This window comes from Theropithecus gelada, chromosome 7b (genome assembly GCF_003255815.1).
Source record: "Theropithecus gelada isolate Dixy chromosome 7b, Tgel_1.0, whole genome shotgun sequence".
NCBI lineage: Eukaryota > Metazoa > Chordata > Mammalia > Primates > Cercopithecidae > Theropithecus > Theropithecus gelada.
Genome location: NC_037675.1, coordinates 36,283,766 through 36,307,378, shown reverse-complemented (window position 1 = coordinate 36,307,378; position 23,613 = coordinate 36,283,766). Strand labels below are relative to the sequence as shown.

Here is a 23,613-nt window from a genome sequence, read left to right as displayed (position 1 = left end):
ACACCTGTGAATAGCTACTGCACTGCAGCCCGAGCAACACAGTGAGACTCCATTTCTAGAACAAACAACAACAAATCATGAGACTGGAGTTAAGAAACAATGAGATCAGGCTGGGTGCGGTGGCTAATGCCTGTAATCCCAGCACTTTGGGAGGCCAAGGTGGGCTGATCACTCGAGGTCAGGAGTTCAAGACCAGCTTGGCCAACATGATGAAATCCTCTCTCTACTAAAAATACAAAAATTAGCTGGGCATGGTGGTGCGTGCCTGTAATCCCAGCTACTCGGGAGGCTGAGCCATAAGAATCGCTTGAATCCGGGAGATAGAGGTTGCAGTGAGCTGAGATCACACCACTGCACTCCAGCCTAGGTGACAGAGTGAGACTCCAACTCAAGAAAAAAAAAGAAGAAAAAAGAAAAGAAACAATGAGACCAAAATGTGGATGGAGTTGGAATCTCTGGTGATACTGGTAGTGGGAGTGGAAGAAAAGCACATTTTTTTTTTCTGTATTTTTAGTAGAGACGGGGTTTTGCCATGTTGGCCAGCCTGGCCTCGAACTCCTGACCTCAGGTGATCCACCTGCCTCGGCCTCCCAAAAGGCTGGGATTACAGGAGTGAGCCACCATGCCAGGCCGAAAAGTACATTCTTATAACATGTATAACGTACAAACTAATCAATACTGATTTCCTCACATAAACTTCCCTTGGTGTGTTGATGAACGAAGAGTTACATGATTTGCTTTAAAAAATAAAAAGTTCTTTATCTGTGTAAAGCAGCAATTGTTCCTTAGATGTTCTCTTCAAAAACACGGTCTGACCAGAGTTTACTTTTTTAGGAGTTGGAGATCAGAGGGCCTGAATTAGAAAAGACCCATTACATCAAGGATTTGACCACTCCTACCAGAATAGCACTAAGTGCCAAAGGACGTGACCCTTAATTTGAGCCAATAGCTATTATCAGGGTTCAGCTTCTGTGAATACAGATTTCCTTCTGAATAAAGCAAGCCTTGAGTAGCAAGTAGTATTTGATGGTGTCCAGCAATGCTCTAGTTTAAGGTGGCTGCCCCTTTTTATGAATTTACATTATTAATTATTAGAATACATGAGGCCGAGTGCGGTGGCTCACACCTGTAATCCCAGCACTTTGGGAGGCTGAGGTGGGCGGATCACCTGAGGTCTGGAGTTCGAGACTAGCCTGACCAACATGGAGAAACTCTGTCTCTACTAAAAATACAAAATTAGCTGAGCATAGTGGCGCATGCCTGTAATCCCAGCTACCCGGGAGGCTGAGGCAGAAGAATTGCTTGAACCAGGGAGGCAGAGGTTGCAGTGAGCCGAGATCACGCCATTGCACTCCAGCCTGGGCAACAAGAGCAAAACTCTATCTCATACAAACACACAAAAAGAATACATGAGGATGAAGTGACTATAATAACGGGGAAAATTTTTCATTTTCTGTCAGGTAAAAAAAACATGTTACGAAAGAGTTCATAGAGAATAAGTATACATGTATAGAAAAATAAAAAATGAGTATATATGTATAGAAAAATATATACGTATAACAATAGCAATAGACTGTCCAGTCATGGAACACAGGACAGAAAAAAAAGCAGGTTTGGATTCTAGAGCAAGGTCATTGAAAAGAGGAATAAAATATAAGAATGATTTATTTTCTTTTTTTTTTTTTTTTTTTTTTTTTTTTTTTTTTTTTTTTTGAGACGGAGTCTCACTGTGTCTCCCAGGCTGGAGTGCAGTGGCGCGATCTCGGCTCACTGCAAGCTCCGCCCCCCGGGTTCACGCCATTCTCCCGCCTCAGCCTCCGAGTAGCTGGGACTACAGGCGCCCGCCACCGCGCCCGGCTAGTTTTTTGTATTTTTAGTAGAGACGGGGTTTCACCATGTTAGCCAGGATAGTCTCGATCTCCTGACCTTGTGATCCACCCGCCTCGGCCTCCCAAAGTGCTGGGATTACAGGCTTGAGCCACCGCGCCCGGCCAGAATGATTTATTTTCAAAGAATCAGTAATATAAGTACACCTAAGCAACAAGTCTGGGTGAGGGACTTACCTCTCCGAAGACCTGCCATAGCCACCTCCAAAGGAAGCTACTTCACGAGGTGGAGGCTCCATCCCATTCTCCCAGCTTAGGACACTACCCTGCTCCAGCAGGGCCACATGGATGGAATTGTCAGGGAATTCCATTGGTATCCTATTGGATACTGACATTCTCTGTTCTGATGCAGTCATAGAAAGCACAAGAAACCTCTTTTATTTATTTATTTATTTATTTATTTATTTATTTATTTATGAGATGGAGTCTTGCTCTGTCATCAGGCTGGAGTACAGTGGTGCAATCTCAGCTCACTACGCATTTATTTATTTATTTATTTATTTTTGAGATGGAGTCTTGCTCTGTCATCAGGCTGGAGTACAGTGGTGCAATCTCAGCTCACTACAACCTCCGCCTCCCGGGTTCAAGCAATTCTCCTGCCTCAGCCTCCTGAGTAGCTGGAACTACAGGTGCACACCACCACGCTCAGCTAATTTTTGTATTTTTAGTAGAGGCGGGGTTTCATCGTATTGGCCAGGATGGTCTCAATGTCTTGACCTCAGGTGATCCGCCCGCCTCGGCCTTCCAAAGTGCTGGGATTACAGACATGAGTCACCGCGCCTGGCCAGGAAATCTCTTTTAATAGTAGACTTTAACTATTTAGATGTGAACTGAAATTGTTATCTATATAATGTTCTAGTCTACCTGAGAGTGATGAGGCAAACTGACCTGGTCTCATTAAAATGAATTAATGTTTAACATATTCAAAATTAAAGCCCCTACTAATGATTTCTTTTTTTTTTTTTTTTTTTGAGACTGAGTCTGGCTCTGTCGCCCAGGCTGGAGTGCAGTGGCCGGATCTCAGCTCACTGCAAGCTCCGCCTCCCGGGTTCACGCCATTCTCCTGCCTCAGCCTCCCGAGTAGCTGGGACCACAGGCGCCCGCCACTTCACCCGGCTAGTTTTTTGTATTTTTTAGTAGAGACGGGGTTTCACCGTGTTAGCCAGGATGGTCTCGATCTCCTGACCTCGTGATCCGCCCGTCTCGGCCTCCCAAAGTGCTGGGATTACAGGCTTGAGCCACCGCGCCCGGCCATGATTTCTTAAGTATTTGCTTCTTGGGCTGGCTTTTAGCACTGAAGAGATGAGTGGGGTAGTCATTTTAATGTGCTCGATATTAACTCTCTACATCAAATTTCTTGTCAGAAGTTACCAAAAAAAACCTTCCCATGTTACTGCTATTTATAACAAATTATCACGATTATCATAATAACTCAATCCATTAGATAGGAGTATACTTCTGAGGGCACTCTGGTAGCAAAACAAACTATTTTTAGCTGCCATCAGTGACTAGATAATTGTCTTCCTGTTTATTTCAATTACCACTTAAAAGCAAGTTGTGTATGTAGTAGAGCCTCTGGAAGCACTTGTCAGATCAAATAATGGCAAAAAATGAAACAAAACAAAACAAAACAAAAAAACCAAAAACAAAAAAACTAAACTTGGGGAGACAGAATGTCAGGAAATCATGAAAAAGTATAAATGGAGATGAAGAAAAGAAAATTAAAGATTATTTCTCAAATTTTATTACATTTATTCATCTGTGTTCCTGTCTCTGGTATTTTCATCCTGTTATTTTCTATGGCTTCCTCTATGTAGAGCTCTAAATGGAACTTCCTTTGTTTATTTAGCATAGACTTAAGCAGACTGCTTGTCACTGGCCAGGACTGCGCAGGTAAAAGCTGGTCCTATATCCTTTCTGCTCATCCTAAGTGCCTTCTACAAATTTCCTTTCTTATTCTTGCTCCCCTCCTGCCTCCTGTAGGGCTGCTGGACTATAGAGATGCCTCATTTCAGGCTGTGCCGGCTGGTTCACGCCTATAATACCAGCACTTTGGGAGGCTGAGGTGGGTGGATCACCTGAGGCCAAGAGTTTGAGAGCAACCAGGGTAACATGGTGAAACCCTGTCTCTACTAAAAAAGGAAAAATCAGCCGGGCGTCATGGCGCGTGCCTGTAATTCCAGCTGCCCGAGAGGCAGAGGCATGAGAATTGCTTGAACCCGGGAGGCAGAAGTTGCAGTGAACCGAGATCATACCGTTGCACTCCAGCCTAGATAAAAGATCAAGACTCTGTCTCAAAACAAAAACAAAACGGTGAGAAATCTGCTAGAGGACCAAGGAAGCAGTAATTATATTTAAGTACAGACTTGAGGAGAAAATTAATTGCATATGAAGAACAAGCCACCTCAGATGAGGTAGTCCCAACAGAGCCCTGAGAGAATAAACTCAGCCTTCTCCCTTGAGATTTTCTTTTCACTGGGTCTGAGAACAGCAGGAGGAAAAGAGTATAAATTCAGAATGCCAGGGGGAAGCACAAAGTATTTTAGAAATACTTTTAAGTGGGCCGGGCGCGGTGGCTCAAGCCTGTAATCCCAGCACTTTGGGAGGCTGAGACGGGCGGATCACGAGGTCAGGAGATCGAGACCATCCTGGCTAACACGGTGAAACCTCGTCTCTACTAAAAAATACAAAAAACTAGCCGGGTGAGGTGGCGGGCGCCTGTAATCCCAGCTACTCAGGAGGCTGAGGCAGGAGAATGGTGTAAACCCGGAAGGCGGAGCTTGCAGTGAGCTGAGATCCGGCCACTGCACTCCAGCCCGGGCGACACAGCCAGACTCCTTCTCAAAAAAAAAAAAAAAAAAAAAAAAAAAGAAATACTTTTAAGTGGCAAAGTCAATGCTCTTTCAAATCCTTCATTGTTCACAACTGATTTTAAAGATACTAACAATTTAAGAGTACAGCTTTTAAAGTAATTTCTTCTCGTGGTGTCCAGGAACTTGCTTGACAGGTAGCTTTTTTTTTTCACTCAAATGATCAGAACACAAATGGGCAGCCTAAGTGTCTGGTTCCAGGGCTTCCTTCAGGGAATCCCTGCACTCCTCAAGGTCACTGTGGCAGCATAACTTACTCTGAGCAACCCTACACTGGTTCCCCACTCCTGGACAAGGGACCGATGTACCTCAGTTTATCTCAAGCAGAAGTTAGGGTTTTGTTTCTAAATGGTATTAGAGTTGTTTTAAAATGTAATTTCTCTACCACAATGTTCTATACTGGTGAGCCATTCAGGATACTTGGGCCCTTAAAAGACATACTCCCCTGTTCCTTCCTCTCATTCTTACCTCCCTCCCTTTGAGACAGGGTCTCGCTCTGTCACCCAGGCTGGAGTGTAGTAGCATGATCATAGCTCACTGCAGCCTTGACCTCTGGGGCTCAAGTGATCCTCCCACCTCAATCTCCTGAGTAGCTGGGACCATAGGCATGGGCTACCATGCCCAGCTAATCTTTAAATTTTTTGTCGTCACGGCTCTCCCTATGTTGCCTAGGCTGGTCTCCAACTCCTGGCTTCAAGCAATTCTCTCATTTAGCCTCCCAAAGTGCTGGAACTATAGGTGTGGGCCACCATGCCCTGACTCCTCCCCCATCTCTATGTGCCAGTAGAAGAAAGAGTATTTGGGAATTAGAAGAGGTGGGTTATGGCTGAAATGTCTGTACTAACTAGCCGTGAGACTCAGGGAAGCCAGGTCATCTTTCTGGGTCTGTTCCTCATCTCCAAAATAGACTTTACATGCTCTAAGGTTTACTCCTGCTCTAAAGTTCTAGGTTTCTTCTTGTAGCTTCTCCCATCTTTTTTTTTTTTTTTTTAAAGAGACAGGGTCTTCCTATGTTGCCCAGGCTGGTCTCCAACTCTGGGCCTAAAGTGATCCTCCTGTCTTGGCCTCCCAAAGTGCTGGAATTAACAGGTGTGAGGCACCACGTTGGCCTCCTCCTCTATCTCTATGTGCTCCTTTTTTTGAAATTTGCATTAGTTTTTAGATGGGCTTAATAAATACTTTTTGTCTTCTTAAAATGTTTTTCTTAAAACTATGATAGTTCCTTAAAAAAGAAGTTTAGCTCACTGAAAGCACAGTTTTCTAAGTATGTAGTTTATGAAACTTGGAAAATAAACAGACTGAATTTATTAGGGCTTTCTCAGTATCTTTTAACACTCTCAATATATCCAATGTTTTCCTGGAGAGCTCTTTTGTCTTGGTGTGCAGTAATGTTGCATTCAGTAAATGGGTAAGAAGATAAAATGTCCCCTCCTTGGATTTTCCTGAATTGTTTCTCTGTACATAATACATACCCTAAATGTACACATGTATACGGTTTGATGTAAATGAGGTCATTGTTTATTTCATGTAAATAATTACCTTTTTTTACCCTAACTTACTTTTTTTGAGGTATATTGTCATAAATGTAAATGTATCAATTTAAAATATTTACTGTGAAGAATTTTAACTAATATATACATATAGCTATGTTACTATTACCCAAATCAATATAAGAAACTTTCCATCACCCCGAGAAAGTTATTTCATATCCCTTTCCTCAGGCAATTACTATTCTGATTTTTATCATAATAGAGTAGTTTTTGCCTGTTCTTGACTATTGAATACAGTATGTAAAAATTAGCCAAGCCTGGTGGTACATGCCTGCAGTCCCAATTACTCAGGAGGGCTGAGGTAGGAAGATTGCTTGAGCCTGGGAGTTTGAGGCTGCAGTGAGCTGTGATCGCGTCACTGCACTCCAGCCCTGGTGACACAGTTAGGTGAGACTCTTTTTCCAAGAAAAATAAGAAAAAGAGGAGTGAATGCCCCCTCTTCTCCAATCCAAATAATTGGATGATAAGTAATTAAAAATTGCTATTAATAGTAAGCCTTAGTATCTTGGCCAGTTTCTTACAGAGGACGATAAATGATTCCATGTGGATAGGGCATAACATATAGAGAATGAGACTATGTCAGAAGAGGAAGAAGGGATTTGAAACAACATGAGTTTCTCAGGGACAGATGGATTGGTTCTGCTATTGGTAGGCCTGGAAGGCAAGGTCAGAAGTAGCAAAAAATGGATAACAAAAGCACTACTTGTCACCCAAGCTAAGTGGAATAGCTGGCCCAGTAGGAGAAATGTAGGTTTTGCTCTACACTGAGTTCTCCAACTCTTGATAAGCCTCCAAAAACAAATGTTAGGGAAAAAAAAATGCAGCTGGTTATGAAAAGATATTTTATCTCATTTCATTAAAAAATCAACATCAACACTGTTAATAGAATCATTTTATCCTCAGGATAGAGGCAATGCTCTAAACAAACACCAATTCAAGAGCCTCTGATTCCAACCCAGGGGGTACCCAAACACAAACTTAGCATAGAGGTAAGAGTCTCTATGTCTTTTGGTGGAGGCAAAGCCATTTGGTTGGTACTTCATAGGAATATCTTTCTACCACGTCTTCATCATATGGTATGTGCCACGAGTCTCCAGTTGTTTGCACCACTGTGTCATAGCTGAGAATATGCTGTTGAATTAAAAAGAGAACAAAACATTGAGAACAACACTAAAGGGCTACCTGGCCATTTCTCTTTCTGACACTTCTCAAGTTTGCTTCAGAAGAGTATTAATAATGGATTATCTCACTTAATAATGGATTTTCAAAGGGCAGCTAACTCTGTGAAGATGAGCCCTAGCATTAGGAGTTTCTTTTTTTGAGGGGTCTCATTTTTACGTCTAAAGACTCTCTATAGAAGTATTACATTTATGTAAGACAGATGTTCTTTTGTTGGCTCTATCAGTTTTGTGTGTGTGAGTGAAAAATTTCAAATACAGTCAGCCTTCCATAACTGCAGGCTTTGTATCCCTGGCAAACCACCACGGACTGAAAATATTTGAAAAAAACAACAACAACAAAAAAAAACTGAACATGTACAGACTTTTTTTCTTCTTGGCATTATTCCCTAAACAATACAGAAACAACTATTTATATAGCATTTACATTGTATTAGGTATTATAAATAATCTAGATGACTCAAAGTATACAGGAGGATGTGTATAGGTTATATGCAAATACTATGCCATTTTATATAAGGGACTTAAGCATTTGAGGATTTTAGTATCTGTGAGAGGTCCTGAGACCAATTCCTCATGGATACCAAGGAACAACTGCACACAAAAGTAGAGAAATGGTATCATGAACTCCCATGTACTCATCACCTAGGTTCGGCCATTATCAATTCATCTCTAGTCTTATTTCATCCATACGGTGCCCCCCCCCACCTCAGATATGTAATTTCTTCTGTAATACTTCAGTATGTATCTCTAAGAAATAAGGTCTTATTTTATAAATGTAAGATCAATATCTGTATACCTTTTATTATACTTAAGAATTAATAGTTCTTCAACTATATCTTGAATCACTATGGTATCATTTGATACCATATTTACCACAAATCTATTGTTTTGGATATTCTTATTTATTTACTTTTATAGAGACAGGGTCTTATCATGTTGCCCAGGCTAGTCTTAAACTCCTAGGCTCAGGCAATCTTCCTGCTTTGGGCCTCCCAAAGTGCTGGGATTACACAAGTGAGCCACTACACCCAGCCATTCTTACTTATTTTTAAATTGACGAATAACAATTATATACATTTATCATGTACAGCATGTTTTTGAAATATGCATACATTGTAGAATAGCTAAATTGAGCTAATTAACATGAGCATTACCTTATATATTTACAATTTTTGTGGTGAGAACACTTAAAATCTACTCTTAGCAATTTTCAAGGATACAATACATTGTTATTAATTATTAACTACAGTCATCATGGAACTTATTCCTCTTATCTAACTGAAATTTTTTCTCCTTTGACCAACATCTCCCCACTCCCCTAAACTCCATTTTTTTTTTTTTTGAGACGGAGTCTTGCTCTGTCACCCAGGCTGGAGTGCAGTAGCACAATCTCAGTTCACTGAAACCTTCACCTCCCAGGTTCAAGCGATTCTTGTACCTCAGCCTCCTGTGTAGCTGGGATTACAGGCACACACCACCACGCCTGGCTAATTTTTGTATTTGTAGTAGAGATGAGGTTTCGCTATGTTGGCAAGGCTTGTTTTCAACTCCTGACCTCAAGTGATCCACCCACCTTGGCCTCCCAAAGTGCTGAGATTACTGGCGTGAGCCATCATGCCTGGCCAATATTTTCTGATCATTGAACCTTATTTATTATACCACGGGCCAGTGTACTTTTCTGTAATAACTCACTTCGGATTCTCTACCTTTGCTTTCACACAAGATATGTCCTTATATTATAGATATCTTAACTAGAATCAAACGAGAATTCAATTGAGACTGTGTCATAGAAATGAATTAAACAGGGAAAACAAATTACTTAAAAGTATAACAAACTAAGAAATAAGGAATTTGAGCTATTGCAAATAAACAAAAATAAAAAACGTATATAAGAAGTCACAATTTATGGCAGGGTACGGTGGCTCACACCTGTAATCCCAGCACTTCGGGAGGCCGAGGTGGGCAGATTATGAGGTCAGAAGTTCAAGACCAGCCTGACCAACATGGTGAAACCCTGTCTCTACTAAAAATACAAAAATGAGCTGGGCGTGGTGGCACGTGCCTGTAGTCCCAGCTACTCCGGAGGCTAAGACAGGAGAATCGCTTGAACCCAGGAGGCAGAGGCTGTAGTGAGCCGAGATTGTGCCACTGCACTTCAGCCTGGGCGACAGAGTGAGACTACATCTCCAAAAAAAAAAAAAAAAAAAGTCATAATTTATGACATAATTAATTGAAGTCAAAATTGGTGATATCCTAAATGTTTTTTGGTTTTTGTTTTTGAGACAGCGTCTTGCTCTGTTGCCCAGGCTGGAGTGCAGTGGCGTGATCTCGGCTTACTGCAAGCTCTGCCTCCAGGGTTCACACCATTCTCCTGCCTCAGCCTCCTGAGTAGCTGGGACTACAGGCACACACCAACACACCTGGCTAATTTTTTTTTTTGTGTGTGTGTTTTTGGTAGAGACGGGGTTTCACCTTGTTAGCCAGGATGGTCTCGATCTCCTGACCTTGTGATTTGCCTACCTTGGCCTCCCAAAGTGCTGGGATTACAGGCGTGAGCCACCGTGCCCGGCCCCTAAATGTTTTAATTAATTTGAGGTTGGCCTATGAAACCTTTAGCAGACTCTTTCTAGGAACTGGCTAGTAATAAATACTAACCTAAAACTGAGAAAAATAAAGCATTTAGAACCTTCAATTAGATGTGACACTCTTTTTCTATGCCACATTCTTACTGTATACTTGACTCTGTTAATATTACATAGAGAACAGATACCATTACCTGAAAGGTCAGTTTTGATCCTGGAAACCTATTTATAATTGCCAGCTGATGTCCCTGCTGCCACTTAAAAAACAAGCGTTGGGTCTTGGCATCAGGCAGACAGGCCTTGTGGTCCCGCATCAGGTCTTTTGTGATAAACCTGCAGTGATTCCCGGAGTGCAGTGTGGCATACAGAAGGAATGGATCATCCTTCGAGCTGAACCAGGCATAAGAAAGGACACAATCAAGCACAGCTGAAGAGGCAGAAGACAGCGTTTTTTCGCTACACTTTTTACTTACTTTCCTTGGAGGTGCCTCGGAATTCTTGACCAGCATGATCCTAGTAATACTTAAGAACTACCTGAAAGTCCTTAGCTGGTAAGCAATACCATCTAGAACACAGATGGAAAGCTGAGGGGAATGGAATGCTATGCCTGGGATTCTCACAGCTTACTGGACTCTTCCACTAGAACGATGAATTCTAACAGTGCTCTCCTCACACTTAAAAGTTGCTTCTCTTTGGGCATTTTTCGTATTTGCCTTATCTATCACAGAGCACACCTTTTCCCTCTCTCTTCACCCAAATTCAAGAAACACCCAATATACTACTAGGGCAGGATGAGACTTTCTTGCAAGCCACCAAATAACTGGCTGCCCCTGAAGCTGAACTGGTATTTCAGAGCAGCTTCTAGACAGTCACCTGGATCAGCACCCCAAAACATCTTCTTTGGTAAGAGCCAGTGACTCAAAGCCTCCAACAGACCATCAACCTTAGCACTTATCATTTTAATAAACGTGCTGTAAAAATGGCAGTAACGGCCTTGCTTTAGGAGATTCAGACTGCAACTTGTGATATGCCCTATGCCTTGATTCAAATGACCCTAAATAGGACGATTTAAAGTTTTCTTTATCCTGAAGTATTTCAAGTGAAATGATAAAATGACGAAATCTGCCTTATAACTCTCCAGGAAAAAAAGAAAAAGAAAAAAAGTGTGCGGTTTATAGAACAAAATTAGCAAAATGATGGTAATTGTTGGAGCTGGGTGACAGTTACATGGGGACTCACTATTCACTACACTATTCTCTCTAGTGTATGTTTGAAAAGCTTCTTTAGTACATTAATGGAAAACAGATTTAGTGATAAACATTTAAATATTCAAATCCAAAGCCACAGAAGGTAAGTGAATTGATCGTTACAACTGAGTTTGGAACTTCAGCTGATGCAACAAATACAGACCCCAAACCAAGCAGTGAGACCACTTTCCGACAGGTTTCTTGGTCATAACGCTTCAAATTTATCTAATTCTTCCATATAAGGAAAACAATAATGATCATGACAGCAACTAACATAAATAAATGGTTTTCATGTACTTGGTGCTGTGCCAAGAGTTTTACATGAGTTATTTACAGGTATTATCTTATTTAATCCTTAAAACAACCCCATAAAGGTTACACAGGAGATAAGGAAGACAGAGAGAAAGGAAACACTTTTCCCAAACATGGAGTGGCAGGGCCATGATCTCAACCTGGGTAAACTAATTCCCAAGCCTGCAATCTTACTGTCTACCCAATGTTGCCATTAGGTCTTCTGCTCTTGGAGAAATGGAAGCACCATCTTCCAGCTAAAAAAAGAAGGGATGTGGTTTGGGAACTGGATGAGAGGTTTGCTTCTCCCTTGCTTTATGCATTGAGAACCACTGCACTTTTTAAATAATAAATGATTTGGGGGCCAGGCGAGGTGGCTCATGCCTGTAATCCTAGCACTTTGGGAGGCTGAGAGGCAGGCGGATCATGAGGTCAGGAGTTCGAGACCAGCCTGGCCAACATGGTGAAACTCCATCGCTACTAAAAATAAAAAAATTAGCTGGGCATGGTGGCGGGTGCCTGTAATCCCAGCTACTTGGGAGGCTGAGGCAGGAGAATTGCTTGAACCCGGGAGGCAGAGGTTGCAGTGAGTCAAGATTGTGCCACTGTACTACTTCAGCCTGGGTGACAGAGCAGGACTCCGTCTCAATAAAATAAAATAAATGATTTGGAGAATACTGACAAATCTTGAAGTTATCACATTCAGACTATGAAATCTAGATTTGGGGCTGAGGCATAGATATTCATTATCTAAGCAAAGTTGGAAATAAAGTTTTGTTAGCATAAACAATATGAAAACCTCAATGCACAAGAGTGCACTGAGTTCACATGTGCTGTTGCGGATCTGTAGTCCTCCTAATTAGCTATCTTTTTCCTTACTTTATAGCTACTGTAGGTTGGTGTTTCTTTTTTTTTTTTTTTTTTTTGAGACTGTCTCACTCTGTAACCCAAGCTGGAGTGCAGTGGCACGATCTCAGCTCACTGCAACCTCCGCTTTCCAGGTTCAAGTGATTCTGCTGTCTCAGCCTCCCAAGTGGCTGGAACTACATGCGTGTGCCACCACACCCGGCTAATTGTATTTTTAGTAGAGATGGGGTTTGCTATGTTGGCCAGGCTGGTCTCGAACTCCTGATCTTGAGTGATCTGCCTGCCTTGGCTTCCCAAAGTGCTGTCTTTATAGGCATGAGCCACTGTGGCTAGCTTACTGTAGGTTTTGTTACTGACCATGTTTACCATGTTCCTTTGGCTTCCTGGGAAGCTGCAGCTCAACAGTAATTTTCTCCTTACATTTAGCATAAAATCTAGGCCTCCTGCTTGTCTACCAGGTTCCGTAAGTTCCTCTGTATTGGGGTCTCTGCCTTCTTTCCAATCTCAGAACTTATTACTTTCCCTCTTGCTATTATAGCCCAACTGGCCTTCTTGCTTTCCTCAAACACATGCTAAGCTTATGCCTGCCTCAGGGCTCTTTTTTTTTTTTTGAAATGGAGTCTCGCACTGTCGCCCAGGCTGGAGTACAGTGGCGCGATCTCAGCTCACTGCAAGCTCCGCCTCCCAGGTTTATGCCATTCTCCTGCCTCAGCCTCCTCAGTATCTGGGACTACAGGCACCCACCACCACGCCCGGTTGATGTTTTGTATTTTTAGTAGAGACAGGGTTTCACCGTGTTAGCCAGGATGGTCTCGATCTCCTGACCTCATGATCCGCCTGCCTCGGCCTCCCAAAGTGTTGGGATTACAGGCGTGAGCCCAGCCTGCCTCAGGGCTTTTTAAATATTTCATGTTATTTGGGATGTTCTTCCCACCACCTCTCCCCCTTTCTCAAATAACTCACTCCTCACCAAATTTGCCCCCTCAGAAGAAAGGCTGTTCTTGACCACCCCATTCACAACCCTCTGAACTATCCCTTACCTAAACTCTATCTACCTTGCTTTATTGTCCCCATAGTACTAATCACTGCCTGGAATGACATTACCTGTTTATTTGTTTATTGTAAATTCTAAGAAGGCACTGCTCTTTCTCCAAGAACATAGAAAGTGCTCCTGTTGGTCAAGTATTTGCTAAATGATCTTCTTAGGATCTTATGGCATGTATTCGGTGTACTAATCTCACTCCTGACTTATCTTCTCCCCACTTCTCCTTTATCCTGATTTCCTCATCTGTTTAAGTTTATCCTGCCATAGAAACTGTAGTTTTTTTTTTTTTTAGAAGAAACTAGTTTTGTAAGTTGTCTCAAATCTTTTTTTTTTTTTTTTTTTTTGAGACGGAGTCTGGCTCTGTCGCCCAGGCTGGAGTGCAGTGGCGCGATCTCGGCTCACTGCAAGCTCCGCCTCCCGGGCTTACGCCATTCTCCTGCCTCAGCCTCCGAGTAGCTGGGACCATAGGCGCCCGCCACCTCGCCCGGCTAGTTTTTTGTATTTTTTAGTAGAGACGGGGTTTCACCGTGTTCGCCAGGATGGTCTCGATCTCCTGACCTCGTGATCCGCCCGTCTCGGCCTCCCAAAGTGCTGGGATTACAGGCTTGAGCCACCGCGCCCGGCCTCAAATCTTTTTTTTTTTTTTTTTTTAAAATGAGCGTGAGTATACATATACATATGCATTTAAAAAATAGGTTTTAAAGTAGGTAACTAATAAGCAGATGTCTGGAGCACTGTATAATTCACCTATTACCCCCAACACTTACATGTTATCAGCAAAAAAACAGCTGGCTTGCTTTTGCACCTCTGCCATCTCATCCTTTCTCCACTGGAAACTCTGTCTTAACATGTGCTTCCGGCCTAGGACCAGCAGTCGCAGATTCTGTTTGGCTAGTTGAGAGACGACATTCAAGAGCTAAAAAACACAAAGCCAGAACCCCAAAAGGTCAAGCGAAGACTCTCAAATTAGTGGAGTGATTTTTTCCAGCAGGCCACCTCAATGGTAAAGCACTATTTTCTGGTAAAGGGTAAGAAAACAATCCATAATAATTTCCCATCTTTGAAAGCCTGAGGAAAATGCTTCCCTATTACACATTAATGTCTAATATCTGCCTATTGGTCAGGTTACATTGCAGAGAGGTTTTTCTTTTGTGTGTGTGTGTGTGACAGGGTCTTACTCTGTTGTCCAGACTGAAGTGCACAGGTGCAATCACAGCTCATTGCAGCCTTGAATTCCTGGGCTCAAGCAATCTTCCCACTTCAGCCTCCTGAGTAGTTGGGACCACAGATGTGAGCCACCATGTCCAGCTTTTTTTTTTTTCTCTGAGACACTGAGTTTCGCTCTTGTTGCCCAGGCTAGAGTACAATGGCGTGATCTCAGCTCCCTGCAGCCTCTGCCTCCCGGGTTCAAGCAATTTTCCTGCCTCAGCCTCCCAAGTAGCTGGGATTACAGGCATGCACCACCACGGCCAGCTAATTTTGTATTTTTAGTAGAGACAGGGTTTCACCATGTTGGTGAGGCTGGTCTCGAACTCCTGACCTCAGGTGACCCACCCGCCTGAGCCTCCCAAAGAGATGGGATTACAGGCGTGAGCCACCATGCCCAGCCTAATCAGCCTAAATTTTTATTTTTATTTTGGTACAGATGGGATCTCACTATGCTGCCCAGGCTGGTCTTGAACTTCTGGCCTCAATAAATTCTCCTGCGTTGGACTCCCAAAGCACTGGGATTACAGGTGTAAGCCACTGCACCCAGCCTAGTTCAGTTGTTTTAAACTGTGCTCTTTGGGGCCCACTAGGATAGAGATAGAGAGGCTCAAGAGGGATGGGATTTTGTTTCCTAGGATTTCGTTTCCTATACATTTCAAACCTTGTTTCAACCCAAACAGCTCAACCTTTATATATTTATCACATTGGTATTCTGCGTAAGTTTTGATTTGAATAAAGGCTTCTACTTCTTTTTAAGTTTGTAAATGATTAGACTAGACAGTGACTTTTCTATGTTATGACTTGATTGCTAATACTGCCTCCTTTCATTGAAATTCCCTTTTCTACAAAAGATCTGTCGATTTCTACCCTGTAGCCTACTTTCCAGTCAGTTACTTTATCCCCATTCTCTCCACTTCCCATCGGCCTCCACTTCATTGTGTGCACATAAACTCCTCAAAGGTCTAGACTTGGGTTTTTAGAAATCTAGTACTTTGGTGAGCTTGCCTATACTCAATTTTTCATAAGGAAAAGTACATAAATTACTTTTATACCACCTATTAAACTAAGCTATAAATGGATATTACTAAGTAAAACAAAAGCTGAAAAAACTATAACTTGTATTATATAATCATATATCAGAAATATAAAAGATCTTTAATTTCTAAGAATTGCTAGGCCCACAAAAACTACAAGTTGAAAGGTCTTGCAGAAATCCTTAATTTTCTTGGGTCTTGGTTGGAAAAGGTATTTAGTTTAGTCTAGCTTCTCTTTACTCATAAGTTCCTCCTCTGTAGATTTTCAGGACATTATTTAAAGCCTTATAATAAATAAAATTAATTCATTTATTTAATCAGCTATCAAATATTACATTAGTACATGTTATATCCAATATACATGTAGACTCTGATGATCTAATAATGAATTAGCAAGGGCTGAATTTTTTTATTTTTTATTTTTTTTTTATTTTTGAGACGAAGTCTCACTGTGTCGCCCAGGCTGGAGTGCAGTGGCACAATCTCACTTCACTGCAACCTCCGCCTCCCGGGTTCTTCTGCCTCAGCTTCCAGAGTAGCTGGGACTACAGGCATGCGCCATCATACCTGGCTAATTTTTGTATTTTTAGTAGAGATGGGGTTTCACCATATTGGCCAGGCTGGTGTGGAACTCCTGACCTCGTGATCCACCTGCCTCGGCCTCCCAAAGTGTTGGGATTACAGGCATGAGCCACTGTGCCTGGCCAGCTGAATTTTAAAAATATTACTGTTTATTGCTTTGGACCGATACTGAATTTTTGTCCACTCCATTGCTAATCTTATTTCAGTAAGGAGTAGTTGGCTTTTTTATCCCTAATTATTAGTTCTATAATTAAGACACAGAATGGGCTGGGTATGGTAGCTCACATCTGTAATCTCAGCACTGTGGGAGGATGAGACTGGAGGGCTGCTTGAGGTAAGAAGTTTTAGACCAGCCTAGTTAACACAGCAAGACCTTGTCTCTATTAAAAAAAAAAAAAAAAAAAAATTAGGCCAGGCACCGTGGCTCTCACCTATAATCCCAGCATTTTGGAGGCTGAGGCAGGCGGATCACTTGAGGTCAGGAGTTTAAGACCAGCCTGGCCAACATGGCTCCATCTCTACTAAAAATATAAAAATTAGCTGGGTATGGTGATGCACGTCTGTAATCCCAGCTACTGTGGAGGCTGAGGCAGGAGAACTGCTTGAACCCACGAGATGGAGGTTGCCGTGAGCTGAGATTGCACCACTGCACTCCAGCCCGGGTGACAGAGCAAGACTCCATCTCAAAAAAATGAATGAACGAATGAATAAACAAATAAAATAAAAATTAGCCAGGCATGGTGGCATGCACCTGTGGTACTGGCTACATGAGAGGCTGAGGCAGGAGGATTGCTTGAGGAGTTCAAGGCTACAGTGAGCTACAATTGTACCACTGCACTCCTGGGCAACAGAGTGAGACACCATCTCTTAAAAAAAAAAAAGAATGGACACAACTTGCCCACTTCAGATTCAAGTTTAGCTCAACTTGCAGGTTGAGCTAAACCTGCTTGAGTGTTAGCTCAACCTTAAAACACTTGAAACACTCAACCTTGAAACACTCAACCTTGAGGACACCAAACCCAAAGATTTACAACTAGTAAAATATAGTTCTTTCCTTCAAAGTTAGGAACAATGGTTTCTGTGCTCAGGCAGTTATTTCCTAAACCTCTCTATGTGTAAGGCATATGGTAGGTATCACAGCTACAGAATTTTAAGCCATAGTCCCTGCCTTTAGTAACGGAGTACCCAATATTATTATTATTATTTTGAGACAGAGTCTTGCTCTCTCACTCAGGCTGGAGTGCAGTAGCACAATCTCAGCTCATTGCAACCTCCGCCTCCTGGGTTCAAGCGATTCTCCTGCCTCAGCCCCCTGAGTACCTTGGATTACAGGCACCCACCACCACACCTGGCTAATTTTTGTATTTTTAGTAGAGACGGAGTTTCACCATGTTGGCTAGGCTGGTCTCAAACTCCTGACCTCAGGTGATTCACCCACCTCGGCCTACCAAAGTGCTGGGATTACAGGCGTGAGCCACCGTGCCCAGCCTCCAATATTTTCTTATGTAACTATCAAGACTAAGAAAACCTATATGCTGGCTCTACACATATTGGATGGGTCATAAATATATTTTTTTCATTAATAAATATTTTCTGATTAGCTGAAGAATATGCCCAACATCCACTTTCATCCATCATAAAGTAGCTCATATTTGAAAACTTGAAAAATGAAAGAACAAATGACTCACAGCTCATTACCCAAAGACTGTTAATGTCTATTTACCAGTCTTTCTGTTCTATTTATTTTTTATTTTTATTTTTATTTTATTTTATTTTATTTTTCTTTCCAAATCAATAGGTCTTTTGCATCATTTAAATATCACAAATAGGTCTCGGGAATCATCCGGCATCTTATTTCAGAAGCTGGACTACTCTTAGATCTTATTCATCAGCCAGCTGAACGGTTCCTTTTTCAGAGACATAGATACCATCCCAAAATTTCCTGATATCCTTGTTTTTAACTGCTGTGGCTTACTTAATCAAAGCCTCTAAATTGGAAACAAGCGCAATGTCATTACCTTCAAGGATTAATTCATCTTTCTGTGCTTGAGATACTGAACAAGCAACACCTGGTCTCATCCGAACCCTGAGGATATATTTTTCACCCAAGAAATTTCAGATTTCAACAAGAGATCCATTCTCCTGGATAATGACATTGATGGGGAAGTAAGCATACATAGACCTCACCTTGTAATGGAAGCCCAGTGTTAACACCCTTGATCATGTTCTGTACATGACTACAAATAGTCTGAATGGCAGCCAGTTCCTTTCTGTTTCCCCACCATTTGTCAACCTGGAGCCTCTTTTTTTTCTTTTCAAGAAGACTGAATCTACACTGATGTGATTGAAGTCCCTCTGCAGGGTTCTTCTGGGGCCTTTCACAATAACTGTGTGTCCCTTCACAGTAATGTCACCATTTTTTGGAATGTGGACAGTCTGATTGCTGAGAATGGTCTTCATTCTCTCACGACACGGCAAAAAAAGCTATTCTATGTATGTTTAAACATAATCTTATAAGCTATTTTAAAAGTTGGGTTAGTAATAAAAGAGCAAACATCTATACTAGTAAACTTTGATTCATAGATTCAAATAGCTCAAAAGACATAGGCTGGGTCTGGTGGCTCAGGCCTGTAATCCCAGCACTTTGGGAGCCTGAGGCAGAAGGACTGCTTGAGGCCAGGAGTTCGAGACCAGCCTGGGCAACACAACAAGACCCCGTCTCTAAATAATAATAATAATAATACAATTATTAAAAAATTCAAACAAAAACTATTTCTGATACTGATTGCTTAAGTTTCCAGGCAACTGGGAAAACATGGCTTAAAGATAAATACAGTTGTGTCTTCATAGCTGTATCCTGGTTTAGATAAATGGTCTTGGCCGGGCGCGGTGGCTCAAGCCTGTAATCCCAGCACTTTGGGAGGCCGAGATGGGCGGATCACGAGGTCAGGAGATCGAGACCATCCTGGCTAACACGGTGAAACCCCGTCTCTACTAAGAAATACAAAAAATAGCCGGGCGAGGTGGCAGCGCCTGTAGTCCCAGCTACTCGGGAGGCTGAGGCAGGAGAATGGCATGAACCCGGGAGGCGGAGCTTGCAGTGAGCTGAGATCCGGCCACTGCACTCCAGCCTGGGCGACAGCGCGAGACTCCGTCTCAAAAAAAAAAAAAAAAAAAAAAAAAAAAAAAGATAAATGGTCTTGAGTTTACTAATAGTACATTAAAGACTGGGGCCCAGGGAAGAGCAGAAAAGCCTATCTTGAACTACTCTGGGGAACCATCTTATGGCTGAGAAGTCTCTACTAGAAGCAGCTCTCTGAAAACAATGAAAACAAGGAGAATAAATGAAAGACACGGGGAAAAAGATGAGTGTGCAGCATAAAAGCCCTGGCCTGAAACTCCATGACAGTCCAGCCATGAACCCACTTCTTCTAGGGTAAATTACAAGGCTGGATCCAGTGGGCTGAGTCAGTGTCATAGGTATACTTGGAATAGTTTTTAAAAAAATACAAAAAATTCAACTTAAGATTCTACGTTAGATCAAAAGTGAAACCAGGAGGGAAAATGGAGTGAGTAGATATACTTCTCCCTATGTCTCCTACTAAGTGCAACTAAAAACCTTGGACATTATATACAAAATGAACATAAGACTTGAAAAGGTAGAGGGAAAAATGGCAAACCGGCTGAAGACCTCAGCACACAAGGACTGACATGGTGGTGAGTTCCCTGGGTTTTCTTTTTGCCACATATATCCCAGAATTGGAGCTGAAGAAGCTGTCAACCTAGAAATGCCAATGTGTGCAGACAAAAAAAAAAACAAAAAAAAACAAAACCCAACAAAGGCTTGTTCTCTTTAGCCAAAAGACCAGGAAAGAGGCAGTCTTACTCAGAAAACTTGGTAAAAAAAAAAAAAAAAATCAGTAGACTATGATGCTGTGTATGTGTGTGTGTCTGTGTATGTATAAAACAAGTAGAGTTGGCTGGGTGTGGTAGTTCATACCTGTAACCCAGCACTTTGGGAGGCCAAGTTGGGTGGATTGCTTTGTTGTGGGAATCAGGAGGACTAGAGACATTTCGGGGTAAAGCAGGATGAGTGCACTCAGACCTTTATTGAGTGCACTCAGACCTAGCAGACTTAACATCTAAAAAACTGGGCTAAGAACAAAGACAGCACTTGACTTTTACATACCCTTCAAAAAGGGGGTGGGCTAGCCTGAAACAAACTTATGGTGGTATGAAAGCAAAAATACAGAGGCAGAACAAAGAGAGTTAATCAAAACTGTGATAGGTGTATAACTCAGGATTACACACGACTGTTGCTATGCAACCTAGATGGCTGTTATCTAGGTTTGCCTTAGTGCCTTCCTAGGCAAGGCACTAGCTTATTCTATGACATTCACTATGGCACCGAGGTGGCTGTAGCTCAGGCCTGCTCAGACGGCTCATGACTTTCACTATACTGTTTAGGTAAAGCAGAATACTTGAAGTTATTAGTTACAGAGAATAGGAGTCTATAAACTCACACTATAAGATAAAGGAAAATTTGTTTTTCTCTTCCTTAAGTTGAGGGAGTACTGGGAGAGTCTTCAGGGCACATTAGATAGTATTATCAAGACTTTTCTTGGGTCTGGACTGTGCCTGTTGCTGCTTCTGGGACAAGTCAGCCTAATATAGGAAACCTTATTTCTCTTTTTTTTAAATTTTATTTTTTCTTTCTTTCTTTAATTTCTGCCTCAGCTTGAGTTCAGGAGTTTGAGACCAGCCTGGGAAACAAAGCAAGATTTTTTCTCTACCAAAAATAAAAAACATTAGTTGGGCATGGTGGTGTGTGCCTGTAGTCCCAGCTACTCTGGAGGCTGAACTGGGAGGATCCTTTGGGCCCAATAGAGCAACGCTGCAATAAGCTATGAGAGCGCCACTGCACTCCAGCCTGTGCAACAGAGTGAGACCCTATCTGAAAAAACCCCCACCAAAATAAAAAAAAAACCACAAAAAAAGAAAAACCCCCCAAACACGTACAGTGACCACTAAAAATGCTATACAAAAAGATACACTCAAAAACACTATAGATTTTATTTTATTTTATTTATTTTTTGAGACAGAATCTCACTGTCCCCCATGCTGCAGTACAGTAGTGTGATCTCGGCTCACTGCAACTTCCGCCTCCTGGGTTCAAGCAATTTTCCTGCCTCAACCTCCCGAGTAGCTGGGATTACAGGAGCATGGCACCACGCCTGGCTAATTTTTTTTTGTATTTTTAGTAAAGACCGATTTTCACCATGGTGGCCACGCTGGTTTTGAACTCCTGACCTCAAATGATTCACCTGCCTCAGCCTCCCAAAGTGCTGGAATTACAGCACCCAGAAAAAAACACTATAGATTTTAAAAAGCCATTATACAGAAATAAAAATGGAATTCTAAAAAAGTTCAGTAGTCCATAGGAAGGGAGGAAAAGTAAAACAGAGACAAAACATAGAAGACAAAAATAAATAGCAAGTATAAGCCCTAACATATGAATAACAGTATGAGCTATAAAAAGTCTATATATACCAATTAAAAGACAGAGGCTGGCAGAGTGGATTAAAAAACATGACCCAACTATATGCTATCTAAAAAACACTCACCTCAAATATAAACATATAGACTGGTGGAAAGTAGAAGGATGGAAAAAGTTACATAGCATGCAAACAATGAAAGGAAAGCTGGAGTGGCTACATTAATATTAAATAAGATATACTTCAGAGCAGAAAAAAATTACCAGAGACGCAAAATACGTTATATAATGATAAGAGGGTCAATCTAAGAAAACATAGCAATCTTAAATGTATGTACCAAACAACAGAGCTGCAAAAATATGTGAAAGCAAAAGCTGACAGAACCAAAAGGAGAAATAGCCAACTCTACAACTACAGTTGGAGACCTCAATACTCCTCTCTCAACAATTGAGAGAACAACTAGACAGAAAATCAGCAAGCATATAGAAGAACTCAATACCACCATCCAGGTTCATGAATTGGAAGGCTATAGCTAGTAAAGACAAAGGAAGTAGAATAGCTCAAACAATTTTGAAGAGAAAGAATGAAGTGAAAAATCAGTTTACCTCATTTTTAGTCCTTCTTATACAGCTATGGTAATCAAAACTGTGTGATAAAAGTGGAAGGATAAATTCTGGAGTCTGGACCACATAGCAGAACAAAATAAACAATATACAATTCATTCTAGAGCATATCTAAAATTCCAAACTGATCCCAGAACTAATACCTCCTGAGTAACCAATACCTCAAGCTTAACCTAAAATAAGGTATCACTCTGCCCCGTCCCCATCCCCTGCTTGCCCTATCCCACACAAGACATCACTGGTCCTCCTTAGTGATACCTTCCCTTACTGATAAGGAGTACACTTGCCCCAGACTTCTGGAATGGGAAGATGGAGGCTTACTCAAGTCAGACTTACCATCTTAAAACTCTTTTTTTCTCTCTTATGATTTGGGGTTTCTGTTTCCAATATTTCCTACTATTTCACCTTTCCTTTTCACAAAATCATTTTTCCTTGAAATATGGTCTCCTTTTGCCACTGTATTTTCTTTATTCTGATTACTATCGGGGTTAAATTTTAATTTTCTGTCTATCGTTTTTCCTCAAGATGATTAAGGATAATTCTCTAAAAATCAGAAGAATAAAAACATATTTTGCCAGGTGCGGTGGCTCATGCCTGTAATCCCAGTGCTTTGAGAGGCCGAGATGGGAGGATGTCTTGAACCCAGGAGTTCGAGACCAGCCTGAGCAACATGGTGAGACTCTGTCTCAAACAAACAAAACAAACAAACAAACAAACAAACACGTTTTAGATTCATATTTGGTTTAAACTTTTTCTGGTTTGGCTTCTACCCTAATTTGGCTTATCTCCAGTAGGAGGAAATGAGATTTTTTTCTTTTTTTTTACTTGTATGTGACACACTAACTTTTGGCATAAAACTGATGAAAAGTAGTTCCTGAGCTTAGGGTAAAAATATAGTTGGCAGGGCTACATGGGTTAGAAATAACTGAGTAGGGATGCTCCGGAAACAGAAAATCTGCCTGGGAGGTAAGAGAGGCCAATGAGAGCAAGGGTTAGAAATAACTGAGTAGGGATGCTCCGGAAACAGAAAATCGGCCTGGGAGGTAAGAGAGGCCAATGAGAGCAAGGGTTAGAAATAACTGAGTAGGGATGCTCCGGAAACAGAAAATCTGCCTGGGAGGTAAGAGAGGCCAATGAGAGCAAGAGCTTTG

General features: G+C 41.7%; 2 protein-coding genes and 1 pseudogene across 6 annotated transcripts in view; all 3 read right to left on the bottom strand.

Moving 5' to 3' along the window:
• PSMA6 (proteasome subunit alpha 6) overlaps positions 1-2,224 on the bottom strand; it is a 43,624-nt gene extending 41,400 nt beyond the window's left edge. The window contains exon 1 of the mRNA XM_025391282.1: positions 2,064-2,224. Coding sequence (XP_025247067.1) covers positions 2,064-2,082 — 19 coding nt within the window. The 5' untranslated portion in view covers positions 2,083-2,224. The remainder of the gene's footprint in view (positions 1-2,063) is intronic.
• A 4,579-nt stretch (positions 2,225-6,803) lies between these two features.
• The window catches only part of KIAA0391 (KIAA0391 ortholog), a 149,322-nt gene continuing 132,512 nt past the window's right edge, over positions 6,804-23,613 (bottom strand). For all 5 annotated transcript variants that reach the window (XM_025392345.1, XM_025392346.1, XM_025392347.1 and 2 more), the window contains 3 exons: positions 14,287-14,435; positions 10,264-10,459; positions 6,804-7,437 (listed from right to left, as the gene is read on the bottom strand). In XM_025392345.1, the coding sequence (XP_025248130.1) occupies positions 7,306-7,437; positions 10,264-10,459; positions 14,287-14,435 (477 nt within the window). In that variant the 3' untranslated portion in view covers positions 6,804-7,305. The remainder of the gene's footprint in view (positions 7,438-10,263; positions 10,460-14,286; positions 14,436-23,613) is intronic.
• Positions 18,226-18,804, bottom strand: LOC112628978 (annotated as a pseudogene).